Source organism: Hippocampus bargibanti, linkage group LG05 (assembly GCF_051943395.1).
Source record: "Hippocampus bargibanti isolate YZ-2025 linkage group LG05, ASM5194339v1, whole genome shotgun sequence".
Classification (NCBI taxonomy): Eukaryota; Metazoa; Chordata; class Actinopteri; order Syngnathiformes; family Syngnathidae; genus Hippocampus; species Hippocampus bargibanti.
The window spans coordinates 9,305,002-9,319,733 of NC_142738.1; the positions used below are offsets into that span (position 1 = coordinate 9,305,002).

The window sequence follows — 14,732 nt, forward strand, 5'->3', positions numbered from 1 at the left end:
GGATTAGTACTTACCCAAGATCTGTCAGCGGAGGCTTATCTCTGCCTCGCTTGAAGCACAGGAAAATCTGAGGCCCCCTGAGGCTGGCTCCATTGAGCTCCGCAGATAGGCCAGAGGGGGTGCTTTCGACACAGGTGAAACCAGGGGGTACCTCTTCGCCCAGGGAGCGGATCACGATGGCCACATCTGTGATGGGCGCTTTGGGCTTGACCGATTTTGGTGTGGTGTCATCAAAATGCAGCTCCTCTTCCAAAAGCTTGGAGGAATCAGTGAGGCCTGCAACCACAAAGTAGTCGGCGACACGGGGCGCTTTATCCTCCATCATTTCCCATTCCCAAAAATGAGGTCTGGAATCTATAGAAGAGAGGGAAGGAAGTTAGCCTCTATGAATTTATATCACTTGGCTACATTAAAGCAAGGAAGTTAAATCACATTTTAGTGTGTCGCTGAGTATAATATTCAAGTTCAATGGCTGCATTAAACATGGTTGCTGCGGGGGAATGAGAAATGTAAAACAGACGTCACCTATATAACAGATTCAAAGCTCACTTGGGGGAATGAAAGAAACTATAATGAGAGCATCTGGAAACACTTTCACTCTTGCCTGCAAAATCCCTCAATATTTCACCTAAAAATATGGAAAAACCTTGAGACGACTGACCCCGACTCTTTACCGTGACTGATTGTGTAATCCAAAACATGTGCTTTTGTACAGAATACAAAACGGATAAAGCAATGCAACATAACTTCAGGCAGATAAGATGGTACATTATATTTTGGGCAGCTTTTAAGGAGGGAACATTTGGCCACGGTCGACTATGTTGTGTGAAAGAGAAGGAGCCTGTTAGGTTATCACAAAGCATGAAACTCTGGAAGCCTGCAGCGCTAAGTGCCTGTTTTATTTCTCTCGGCACACTCATCATGCTTACCAGTGCACTGACGAGCTGATATCGTCCAAACTGCTCGTTGTGAGCGTCCGGCCATTGTTGCCTTGCGTGCTGTTACCAATATCATGTTGCTGTTTCGATTAAAAATGAGTTGCTAGCTCTTCTAATCCTCATTCGTGTGATTTTTTAAAACATTTATAATATGTCCATCACCTCAATAAAGGTTGGGAAATGCTGTAATAATCGACATAAACTGTATGCGAGTACGATAGACAGTGATGCCAACTAACGCAAATTTAAAGGACTATTTATTGTTTTGTTTTTTTAATCAGTGGCAGTTAAAAGGACTCCTGGCACAGCATTCAGTGTCGGGTCATTGTTTCACCCTGTCAGGTTTGTTTCATCTTGTCATGTTTAAATAATGGTTTTGTTTGCTACTTTGGACGGCCACGTGTGAACGGTTCTCGGCCAACGTGGACGTGGCATGGCTCGTCGTGGACGTGAATGTGACTGAATTCAAACAGACACGTGACAAAGCTTGGCTCAACGTGGACGTGCACTGCCAGGTACAGGGAGGAACTGAGACCAGTTATTTGTACTTGCGGGATCCAGTGGTGAGGTTCGGTCATTCTGTCAAGATTTGCAAGATGATGGTGGTGGACCCCCAAAAATGAAGGCAGGAAAGAGGAGCAAGGTGTAATTGACACATTGTATTAAGTAAAGTCAGCAGGAACAGAATCTCAAACAACAAAGTCATCAAGACAAAAAGGTCCAAAGTATCAAACAAAACCATTAGTAAAACATGAGAGGATGAAACAAACCCGACAGGATTAAATAATGATGCGACACTGAATGGTCGTGCCGGGTGTCCTTTTAACTGCCACTGATTAAAACGACCAACACCTGTGCAGCTGCAGGCGGGGCCCTACAGTGCCACCTGTTGGTCCCACACTGAAAGGTGACACTTATGACATAATGGTGAAATGTTCTCTCCTATCGCAGGTGGCTTATTTATTCCCTACGGTGTTGACGCCGTGACTCAGTCAGCAAGAATAACAGCACCTTGCCATTCCTTTGCATTTTGCTCAGTGTTTAGAGCACCTTGAAAAAAATATCATCTGATAGGGTTTGCAATGGTAATAAAAAAAGTCATTTTTCAAGTGGTTATGACTGGTTTCAATCATACGGGAATGATCGTCCCATTCATTCTTGTGCAGCCTTGAGACGGTGGACAGCTCAATCACAAGACATGCTGTGTTAAGACAAACTAGCATTCGCACATCAGGACACTTTAGAGTCTTCAATAAATCTAACTCGAACGTTGATGGAATGTGGAAGGGAGCCAGAGTATGCAGTGAAAACATTCAAACTCAGAATGGGAAGGCCACAACCAAGAGTGAAAACCTTGACGTGCTCACCCCTCGGCAACTCCGCTGCCATGCGTTAACACAGCAGGATTAAATGGAAGACTATGAGAAACTTGATTTAGAAGCATTCGAGGAGCAGATGATGACAGAGTGACAGACTCGGGGGAGATGTGTAAGAAGGAAAGACAGTAACAAAATAAAAAAAAAAAACACTTAGGAGGTTGCTGAATCAGTAACCAGCCTCGCACAAAAAAATACAAAAATATATAGATCCGGTTCCAACTGGCATGACATCATTATGAGCATGCATTTGCTTCACAAAATTGGATTTGCCTTTAGCCTTTATGTGTGGAGAAGGAAGTGGAGAAATTTACATTTCACAGCAGCAAAGTGATGAAAGAGGAAATGAAAGGAAAGAAAGAAGTAGAAAAACAATACTGTGTAGCTTTATCTCTTGTTTCTATTCATAATTGTAATTTTATTTATTATTGTATCTGTTTTTTATGTAAAGTGTCCTTGAGAGCTTTGAAAGGCGCTTGAAAATAAAATGTATTATTATTATACAATACAATACAAGACAATACATATTGTTCATGGTTATTAATTCATGGTTAGGGTTCCTGCAACATGCTAATTTATGACAGTCTAGCTACCTAGCTATCTATTTGTTCTCTCTTAGCTATCCGTCCATCTGTCCATCCATCCGTCCATCCGTCCATCCATCCATCCATCCATCCATCCATCCATCCATCCATCCATCCATCCATCCATCCATCCATCCATCCATCATCTGTCTTGCACTTGAACTGAGCACTACTACCTAGTATCTATTTGAGTTGCTTCCAGGTTGAGTGAACGCTGACGCGTGTGGTTGCTGCTGCTCACCCACAGAAAAACTTATCCTGTGACTGTAAAGTGACCTTGACAGTTTTGAAAGGCGCTTATAAATTACATTTTTTATTATTATATTGATTTATATAGCGCTTTAACAACAGCTTAAGCTGTAACAAAGCGCTAAACACGGACAGCTATCATATACATGAAATAAAGCAGTCACAAGGACAAATAGGGCAGCTGCTGTCAAGATAGCCACTCTCGCTGCACCATCTTCAAGTCAAAAGAACAAGATAACAAAATAATATGACCAAACAAAGACAGTCATTCAGACTTGAGCACTTTCTGCACCCTCTTTGTTATAGGAAGCAATTCTAGATGCAAGAGGAGAGGATCAAAGTGTCCTTTTCACCAGTGGATAAGGGACATGATGGTGAAATGTACACGTCTGCTATAAGCTAAATGTTGAAAGCAAAAACGTAGCTGTAGCATCCATTGATAAAAATTCAATGACACCCACTTAATGGTTAGCGCAAGCAACCCCGGGAACTGTAAAAAACAACATCGCCTGATGGGAACATTAGCCAAAATAAAGGCGGCTAATTTCTGCAATTTCACACAAATGGGAGTATAACCTTTTAAGTGAGTATGTAAATTAATGCATTTATGTAATTGAGCCTAGCTGGTACCATAGCCAGTCTGCGTTCATCTGTTTTGGACAATTAAACGAAGTTGTTTTGCAGGCATCGCTAAAACAATCAACTCAATCCTCATTTTGTTTCATTCAGTATTTTTTTTTCAAAATGGAGTGGATTAACTTAAAGAAGCAAACTTCCTGAATCACTTCCGTTATTGTTTTTGACAATGAATCATGTCAAAATAATCAGTGTCAGTAATACCACGAGAGACATCCTGTTCCCAACTCTATAGCGTCTGCACAGGGAACCAAAACTCCCAACAGGACATTTGGTCCAGCTGCAATGAAACACACTCTAATAGTTGCGTAGAGTAAAAATTCACATTCTGTCACCTCGAGGTTGCAAAGGTACGAAGATATTTCATAGTATCCAATCTTTATTTACTATAGGAAGGCTAGATGGATGATTTAATTTATTCAGCAGTTTATTTGTCGCGGCTTGGAATTGAAGCGGATTTACGTGGGACATGAAATGTGCGAATATCTACCTTCATTCATGGATGCGAAAGCTTCATGTTTGCTTTCAACATTTAGCTTGGAACAGACGTGCACATTCAACCATGACATACTTGATCCACTGGTGAAAAGGACACTGTGATCCTCTCCTCTTTCATCTGGAACTGCTTTATACAACAAAGAAGTTGCAGAAAGTACTTAAGATTGAAGCCTGTGTCTTTGTGATTGTCATATTGTCATGTAGTTCTTTGATCTTTTGACTTCAAGATGGCGCTGCGAGAGTGGCTGCCTATCCAGCAGCTCCTGTATTTTGTTTTTCTACTTCTGTCTTTCCTTTCCTCATCTTTTCATAACTTTGCTACTGTGAAATGTAAATGTATCCACTGCGAGACTAATGAAGGCTAATCATAATCAATCCAATAAACGGCTACATCAAAGCACTTTACAAACACCCCTCCCAATTCACTTAACCCCGCCAAAAATTCAGGAAAATCAGAAAAATAAGCTGCAATTATTTTCTCTGAACACCCCATCACATAAAATGCCCATATTGGCCTTTCATGACATTCTAATGGCTTTCACGCCAGGCATCCGAGTGTTGTTGTGAGCGTGTAGGGAGGACTGCTTTGGATTAAAGGGCCTGTTGGCAAAACGAGAGGAGAGGCGGAGGAGGGGGAGGAAAACATTGCATCTCACTAGGCATCTGTTCTTAAACCACCAATACAACCTTGATCCTCGTCATGTCATCATCACCATCATTCACCTCCACCTTTTACATTCAGTATGTTTATGACCCTTAACTGCACACATAACCTGGTGAATAGTAAAACCGTTCTTGGCGGAGATTTTAAGGTAAAACGACTTGGAGAGAAAGAAACGTCAGATATTACGGATGAGGAAAGCACAACGGCGCACGGGGCTGTTTTCCCACACGCAAGAGTCCATTTTAGACAGCGTCTCTACACTGGATGAGATGAAACGAGCACTCCCATGCCTCCATCAGGACCAAACGGTGCTCGGTACTCAAGTGAACAACGACAACATGCCGTAACACTGATGGGCTCACAACGGAACAATAACACGGGCGTCAAAAGATATTCCAATATATCGCTGTTCTTGGCACATAAAAAAACAAAACTAAAATATCAGAAATATCACCATCAAAACAGAGCCAATGGTATAAGGTTCAACCAATCAATATATGTTCGTTATATACTCACGGCTGGAGACCGGCGGGTGCGATAACGGGGATAGAAATCCTTCACTGTGATATCTGCCGACGCTAAATGATGCTCTCTTCTTTATTTCGCTCTTCTCTTCTCCAAAATGTCCAAACGTAAAAGTAAAAAAAAAAAATCGATTATTTTTTTCTTGTGCTTTACATTAACTTAAAGAAGCAAACTTCCTGAATCACTTCCGTTATTGTTTTTGACAATGAATCATGTCAAAATAATCAGTGTCAGTAATACCACAAGAGACATCCTGTTCCCAACTCTATAGCGTCTGCACAGGGAACCAAAACTCCCAACAGGACATTTGGTCCAGCTGCAATGAAACACACTCTAATAGTTGCGTAGAGTAAAAATTCACATTCTGTCACATCGAGGTTGCAAAGGTACGAAGATATTTCATAGTATCCAATCTTTATTTACTATAGGAAGGCTAGATGGATGATTTATTCAGCAGTTTATTTGTCGCGGCTTGGAATTGAAGCGGATTTACGTGGGACAGGAAATGTGCGAATATCGACCTTCATTCATGGATGCTACAGCTTCATGTTTGCTTTCAACATTTAGCTTGGAACAGACGTGCACATTCAACCATGACATACTTGATCCACTGGTGAAAAGGACACTGTGATCCTCTCCTCTTTCATCTGGAACTGCTTTATACAACATAGAAGTTGCACAAAGTACTTAAGATTGAAGCCTGTGTCTTTGTGATTGTCATATTGTCATGTAGTTCTTTGATCTTTTGACTTCAAGATGGCGCTGCGAGAGTGGCTGCCTATCCAGCAGCTCCTGTATTTTGTTTTTCTACTTCTGTCTTTACTTTCCTCATCTTTTCATAACTTTGCTACTGTGAAATGTAAATGTATCCACTGCGAGACTAATGAAGGCTAATCATAATCAATCCAATAAACGGCTACATCAAAGCACTTTACAAACACCCCTCCCAATTCACTTAACCCCGCCAAAAATTCAGGAAAATCAGAAAAATAAGCTGCAATTATTTTCTCTGAACACCCCATCACATAAAATGCCCATATTGGCCTTTCATGACATTCTAATGGCTTTCACGCCAGGCATCCGAGTGTTGTTGTGAGCGTGTAGGGAGGACTGCTTTGGATTAAAGGGCCTGTTGGCAAAACGAGAGGAGAGGCGGAGGAGGGGGAGGAAAACATTGCATCTCACTAGGCATCTGTTCTTAAACCACCAATACAACCTTGATCCTCGTCATGTCATCATCACCATCATTCACCTCCATCTTTTACATTCAGTATGTTTATGACCCTTAACTGCAGACATAACCTGGTGAATAGTAAAACCGTTCTTGGCGGAGATTTTAAGGTAAAACGACTTGTAGAGAAAGAAACGTCAGATATTACGGATGAGGAAAGCACAACGGCGCACGGGGCTGTTTTCCCACACGCAAGAGTCCATTTTAGACAGCGTCTCTACACTGGATGAGATGAAACGAGCACTCCCATGCCTCCATCAGGACCAAATGGTGCTCGGTACTCAAGTGAACAACGACAACATGCCGTAACACTGATGGGCTCACAACGGAACAATAACACGGGCGTTAATAGATATTCCAATATATCGCTGTTCTTGGCACATACAAAAACAAAACTAAAATATCAGAAATATCACCATCAAAACAGAGCCAATGGTATAAGGTTCAACCAATCAATATATGTTCGTTATATACTCACGGCTGGAGACCGGCGGGTGCGATAACGGGGATAGAAATCCTTCACTGTGATATCTGCCGACGCTAAATGATGCTCTCTTCTTTATTTCGCTGTTCTCTTCTCTTCTCTTCTCCAAAATGTCCAAACGTAAAAGTAAAAAAAAAAAAACGATTATTTTTTTTCTTGTGCTTTACAGTCTGTGAATGAACGCTTCGTCTCCGCGTATTTTATTTGTGAGCGGCGCTTTATCCGGACCTAAGCGTGACACGTGACTTATTACAAACATATAAGACGTCACTGTGTATGTCATAGGCAACCAGGAAGTGTTAGTGCGTCCGAATATGATGGAAGCGCTAATGACAGTATTCATCAGAAACCAATAGAAAACAGGTTGTTATTATTGTCATTCACATGATATTCTATTCACCCCACCTCAAAGCATATCCGGTACACTTATTTTGGACGCTCTTTGCTTTTCATATTTCTCAACCTATTCAAACTAGTCCATAAAAAAGTTCTAAGTCAAAACGTTTCCCTACTTTTCCTATTCCACATTCAAATTAATAATTTCATAAGGTGCCTTTTGTGATCTACATTGCAAACTACAGAAATGTTCACATCCACATATTCTGTCTTTTTCGCAATAAAATATTTGATTCCCCCTTTTCCACTTTCCCGATTCCAACAATTTCAACTTCAATTACTCAGCTCATTCGCGACATCTTTGGAAATGTCTATAACACAGGTGCAAAAGTCAAGGCCCAGGGGCCAAATCCGGCACACCACATCATTTTATTCGGCCCGCAAAAGCAAACCAAACTTGTGAAATTACATGGTGCTTGCTAAAATCCTAACCAAAATTTCATATTTTTGGATGTAAACCACAATAACAGTCATTATTTTTGACTTCAGATTTGAAAACTAGTTTTTCATTAATTTGTTGTGTGCTCTATATGTAATATGTGGTGGGGTTTAAACATTCTAATGGCTTCATAACGGCCCTTGAAAGGCAACCATAACTACAATGTGACCCACGGCAAAAAAATGACTTTGACACCCCGGGTCTATAACAATCTAAAAATCGTCATTCCCCAGTAAATTCACAAATGAACTGTAGATATTTGCTTCCGCAAGTTCAGATCTCACATTCTAAATCTCAGCAATTCAAGTATTTTTATTCTTCTTCTTCTTTTCCTTTTGGCTTTTCCCTTCAAGGGGTCGCCACAGCGAATCAGTGTCCTCCATCTTCAGAGGTTTGATTCACATGTTTGTTTTGGCCAAGCTTTTACGTCGGATGCCTTTCCTGACACAACCCTCTGTATTTATCCGGGCTTGGGACCGGCACAATAAGACACTTGCTTGTGTCCCCTTGTGGCTACAGAACAAGCAACTCGATGAACTTAATAAAGACGAAGACGCTCAGTAACGTGCTCCCAAACACAAAATGGTCATCGCCACAGCTGCATTTTATTACACTTCAATTAATCTTTCAGTTGGGGTTTGTAAAGTCAAGTCAAATTTAAGACTCAAAGGACTTAACTACCCCACAGTACACAAATATTAACAAAAATATGTATAGTCATTCTTGGCACTGTAAAATCATGCATACGCCGCATCTTCCTTCATTTGCACTATTTAGTAGGTAGGGTGATATTTGCTATTCTTTTGCATAGTTGTTTGAATGCTAACGAATTTTACCAGATCTGTTTTTATTCAAATTTACTACACGTACGTGGACAATAACTCAGCTCTACCAAACACCTTGGTTTGAACTTTAACAGAGGTTGTGTGGTCGACCATCTCTAAAAGGTTTTACACATCTCACCGAACATATTACAGTATTTGTTTGTCCACTTCCTGTATTTGTAACGTCTCCGTTTCGTATCATAAGATAACTTTGCAGTACGTATATTACACAGTATAATTGCATCTTTCTTGATTGTGACGCCATCTTTTGGATTGGTGGTGAAATTACAACTATTCCGTTGACGCGAGGTCCCGGGTTAACGACGATTTTGTAAACACAGCCAACGTTTGGATTAAAACACTTAATTTCCATGAATATAAACATGCGGATCAAACCTCTAAAGGTGGAGGACACTGATTTGCTGTGGCGACCCCTTGAAGGGAAAAGCCGAAAGGAAAAGAAGAAGAATTTCTATGAATATAAAACACATCATTGCACTAAAGACGTCAATCGAGAATCCTCGGCAACTGTCGACATTTGGGTCAGTTTCGTGTTATTAAACGCTCGTGTGTGGCGGCCGCTGCTCACCCACAGAAAAGCTTATCATGTGACTCTAAAGTGACCTTGAGAGTTTTGAAAGGTGCTTATTAATGAAATGTATTATCATTATTATTATTAGATTTATGTACCATTTTATTTGTGTGTGTTTTTTTTGTTTCTATGCCAAAGCAAAAAAATAGTCAGATGATTCAAGACACCACTATAGTTAACTTATAATGAATTCCTTTTAAGTCTTTAATTTGGCAGACCCAGCCATTTAGTTTGAGCGCAGAGAAGTACAACTCTGTTTACAAACAAGGTCATTCAGTTCTTTATGGCCATTATTATGGTCAGACTTGAAAATATTATTTAGGTAGCAAGAAGTAGAAAAAAAACAGGCATAAGTTTATTGTGTATGCTTGGTAATAATGCCCTGATATACAGTAAAATTGTCAACTCAACACAGTTCATGAACCGATTTCCTGTACCAATTCCATTCCATTCCATTGTGCCTTTCCAGCAGCTAATGTATTTTGTTTTTCTACTTTCATTCCTTTCATCACTTTGCTGCTGTGAAATGTAAATTTCTCCACTGTGAGACTAATAAAGGCATATCCAATCCAATCCAATCCAATCCAATTACTGTATGGAGACTTGCTATTTGTGGAGGACAGGCCTGCTTCTTCTTCCTCCTTTCGGCTTTTCCCTTCAGGGGTCGCCACAGCGAATCAATGTCCTCCATCTAACTCGGTTTTGTGCATCCTCTTCTCTTACACCAGCTACCTTCATGTCCTCTTTGACCACATCCATAAACCTCCTCTTCGGTCTGGCAGTTCAAGATTCAGCATCCTTCTCCCAATATAGTCGGTCTCTCTCCTCTGGACATGTCCAAACCATCTCAGTCTGGTCTCTCTGACTTGGTCTCCAAAGCCTCTAATATGAGTTGTCCCTCTAATGTACTCATTCCTGATCCTATCCAACCTGGTCACTCCCAAAGAAAACCTCAACATCTTCAGCTCTGCTTCCTGTCTTTTCTTCAGTGGCACTGTCTCCAGTCCAAACATCATGGCTGGTCTCACCACTGTTTTATACACTTTTCCATTCATCCTAGCTGAAACCCTTCTATCACACATCACACTTGACATTTTTCTCCAGCCTGCCTGGACACGCTTCTTCACTTCTTTTCCACACTCTCCATTGCTCTGGTCAGTTGACCCCAAGTACTTAAAATCCTCCACCTTCTTTATCTCTTCTCCCTGTAGCATCACTCTTGCACTTGGATGTGGAGGACAGGCCTGCGAATACTGAAAATCCACGGGGCGACTTCCATTTAAAACCACCAGATTATGGATTATTACCAAGACCAAATGGTGATATGAGAGGGAGTGATTTCTACAATGGACTGGAGCCATTGTCTGTCATTTGGAAGAGAGTCCAACAATACACCCATGATCCCAATTTGACTATAACCACTTCAATTTATAACGTGTTTTGGACATGGGCCTGACTGAAACATGGCTTTCTATGACTCTGTGGTAGCTTCAGCCATCCACTATGGAATTGTCTGCTGGTCAGGCGGCATCACCACCCGGGACAGGAAAAGACAGGAGCGCCTTGTCAAGAGGGCCAGTTGTGTCCTAGGCTGCTCGCTGGACTCTCTGGAGGAGGTGGGGAACAGGTGGGCAACAGACGCTTGCTAAACTCAAAGCTATGATGGATAGCCCCTCCCATCGACCCTGACAGCACTGGGTAGCTCCTTCAGCCAGAGACTGTTATACCCACGCTGCAAGGAGGGGTACCGCCGCTCGTTCATACCGACTGCTGTCAGGCTTTGCAATTCTCAATGTGAATGTAAAAAAAAAATGGACACTTGACACTTGTATTGTAAATATGGGTTGATTCAATACAGCGACATATATCAATATGCCTTTCTTGATACTATGCACTATGTACAGTTTTTCTGAAAGGGTTTTGCACATTTACAGTATACAGTTGACATTTGTATTTTACTATGCTTAGAATATTTTGTTTTTTTATCCTTTCACCCCCCACCCCATCCACTTTCAAATTGCTGCTGTGGACTGCAAATTTCCCCTTTGTGGGATGAATAAAGGTTTTCTGATTCTGATTACGATGACACAAAATGCTTTTTTTTTAATCAGAAATGCACGAAAAGAAACAGCATTAATATGACAGCAAGTGCTTCAAAACTAAAGCTTTGCCAGAGATAAGTCTATGTGTAAAAAAAAAAGTAAAGTGCAATCTGTCCAGTACAGATTAAATGAATTCTGGAGTAATGATCGTCAAAATGTTATTGCTTCCGCAGAGGCTTTGAGGTAAGTGACACAAGTCAATGACTTAATTCATCGTAATTGATAATCAATAACATTTGTTTAATGCAAATAGATAACCTCCCTCATCCCCCCCCCCCCACACACACGTAACGGCACATATTTGAGGGTGTTAAATTAATTAAATAAAAGGTTTTCTTCTTTGTGGTAGAATCCAAAATTTAATTTACAAACCCACAGACTGACAGAAAGAGAGAGAGGATTTCATTTTAAAACATTTCATAAAATTACATTTCACAATAAGTAAATTTGACATGTCGGTGTTTATGTACATTGGTGGGTATCCTTTGTGTGTTCATGCTCATCTTTTTTTTTTTTTTTTGAAAAAGCAATTCTAGTATCACATGGATTAAAGTTACCATAAAAAATAAAAGAAATTAACATAAAAAGAAATTAGCAGTATAAATATACCAAGCAAAAAGGTCAAAGTAATCCTCGGCCCATAGAAAAACAAGACACGATCATTTCATGAATAAGCAGCTAATCCAAAAGTTGAGACATATTTTTTGATACTGTCAGCGCATAAACTCTGCTGACCTGAAGAGCACAACCTCATTTATACTGCAACACAAATGCAGCTTTTCACTTTTACCCGGCATCTCGCTGTTGAGTGCTCATTATCGGCACACGGCGAAGAACAAGAGTGACTGTGACTGCCGTTATTTTCTTTCTATGCTTATTTTTTATTTTATGTCATTTTTTTTAATCAATCAACTGGGTCCTATATGTGATTCCTGAATGTCGGGAATGTTCTGTCTCTGATTTCCACATTTACAAATTATGTTGACTGTTTTGATAAATACAAAAAAAGGGTGGTCTTTTTGTCAATTGCTGCCCCCTGCTTTGGGGAAGAAAATACATGTAAAAAACAAAACACACACACACACACACACACACACACACACACACACACACACACACACACACACACACACACACACACACACACACACACACACACATATATATATATATATATATATATATATATATATATATATATATATATATATATATATATATATATATATATATATATATATATATATATCTGTACACACAGACACACACTGTATATACATATATACACAAATAGATATACTATATACTGTACATCTGTCTGTGTAAGCTCCGTCGTACAGGAGTGGTCCATCGATGAAAAGGTTTCTTCAGCCGTCATATATATATATACACAGTAAAGTCTCGTTATATCGATATTCTCGGGAGTCAGAAAAAATATCGATATAACCGGACTATAGATATATCCGAGTAGTATCGTAATAAACAGTACTATCGATATAACCGATATAACGAGACTTTACTGTATATACAGTAAAGTCTCGTTATATCGATATCGGATATATCGATAGTCCCGGTTATATCGATACTATTTCTATGCACACACGGAGAAAATTACATGCAAACAGGGTCGGATATATCGATAGTCCCGGTTATATCGATATTTTTTCAGACTCCCTTGAATATCGATATAACGAGACTTTACTGTATATATAAAATTATGGTGTTATTTTTTTACCTGGCTGTTTTTCAATCAACTGTGACCTTTGAGCATGAAATGTTTCCCACCCCTGCTGTACATCAGAAATCCTAACTGCTGTACACTCTGAACTGGGGCAAGCACAACCGTTACTCACGTCTCCCCCATTTTGCCCTTCTATGAACTAAAGTGAAAGATGTCTCTTTCCCCGTAAATGACTTATCCACTCAATCCAAGCGTGGCAGCCTTCGCTCCCTATGGTCGAGCCACCTTACGCTCCAGAGCATCCATAAAGCTCCAGGAAGTTGTCCGGGAGATCTGGGAAAATAACATCGCTGAATGATTGCTGGTGTGTGTGGCCTTTCATCCTTTATGTTTTCCTTTCCGGGTCCAAAAGTGCTGTGGCTGTCACGTCTTCGCTGACTACATGAAGACAAAGGAAGCTGTATGAAAATTGAGGGACTGTTTCCAGCGTGCTGAGTTGTGGGTTTTCTAGAGGAGGGAGCTGGGGCTCTCTGGGTGTGGTGGCGAAGGATTGTGCGTGGGGCTGTGGCGCATAGGCAGAATGTCATAGTGGGTCGGGATGTGGGCGCCGCGAGGGAGGTCATATGGGTTCTGGGAGAAACCGGTAGCCATCCCGTTGGGCCCTTGCAAAACACTCACCGTGGGCTCTGCGATGGCTTGAGAGGTATGAAGCGGTTTGGGGGTGGGAGGAGTGAAAGGTGGAGCAAGAGAGGAGGGAAGGCAGTCAGTATCATATTTATGACATCAGTGTTTCCCAACCTTTATTGAGCTAAGGCTCATATTTCACATTAGAAAAATCTCATGACACACCGCATGGCACAACACCAAATAAAAATGTGTCCAACAATGTGTATACAGACGCTCCCCAACTTACAAACATTCGAGTTCTGAACAACGGTACATACGAACATTTTTGCGGGTACAGTATGTAAAACTGTTCGGACAGAGATGCTATTTGGGCGTGGAGGAAATCCCTCTTCCCAGTTGAGGGTCAGAGGAGGAGGCGAATGGCGATGCATAACAAAAAGTAATGGCTGCTGGCACGCCATTTATTAATGATGTGCTAGCAGTTTCAGTAATGGCTTACTGAAGACCCAAGGAAATATGGCAGACCGCAGTATGTATGAATTTATTTTACGACTGTTGGAGCATCTGTGTTTCACACTTCGCCGTTCAGTGTTTGACTTAAAGGACAACCGACACAATATTTTGTTTCCTAACTCACATCAGAAAAACGTTTTAGAGCATCTAAAATACCCAAAACATGCAGGCTGATATTTTTAATCAAATGCAAAACACCAATAAAAATAAGTTAAAGTGTCCCAAAACTACTTCAAAATGACCCCGGAAATGGCCAGTTTCAGAAGGTGCCGCCCCCTTGTTTGTGACGTCATGCCAGGACGTCTTGCCTTGCTCTAGAATCAAAACAATTGCTTCAGATTCTGAGAAGATGCTTTCTTGTTACTCATCCAGT

At 40.7% G+C, this 14,732-nt stretch overlaps 2 protein-coding genes across 6 annotated transcripts in view; both read right to left on the bottom strand.

Moving 5' to 3' along the window:
- dennd4a (DENN domain containing 4A) overlaps positions 1-5,613 on the bottom strand; it is a 43,611-nt gene extending 37,998 nt beyond the window's left edge. For both annotated transcript variants that reach the window (XM_088996273.1, XM_088996272.1), the window contains exons 1-2: positions 5,462-5,613; positions 15-354 (exon numbers count right to left, since the gene is read on the bottom strand). In XM_088996273.1, the coding sequence (XP_088852399.1) occupies positions 15-325 (311 nt within the window). In that variant the 5' untranslated portion in view covers positions 326-354; positions 5,462-5,613. The remainder of the gene's footprint in view (positions 1-14; positions 355-5,461) is intronic.
- A 7,635-nt stretch (positions 5,614-13,248) lies between these two features.
- The window catches only part of megf11 (multiple EGF-like-domains 11), a 146,935-nt gene continuing 145,451 nt past the window's right edge, over positions 13,249-14,732 (bottom strand). For all 4 annotated transcript variants that reach the window (XM_088996437.1, XM_088996438.1, XM_088996436.1 and 1 more), the window contains one exon: positions 13,249-13,914. In XM_088996437.1, the coding sequence (XP_088852563.1) occupies positions 13,727-13,914 (188 nt within the window). In that variant the 3' untranslated portion in view covers positions 13,249-13,726. The remainder of the gene's footprint in view (positions 13,915-14,732) is intronic.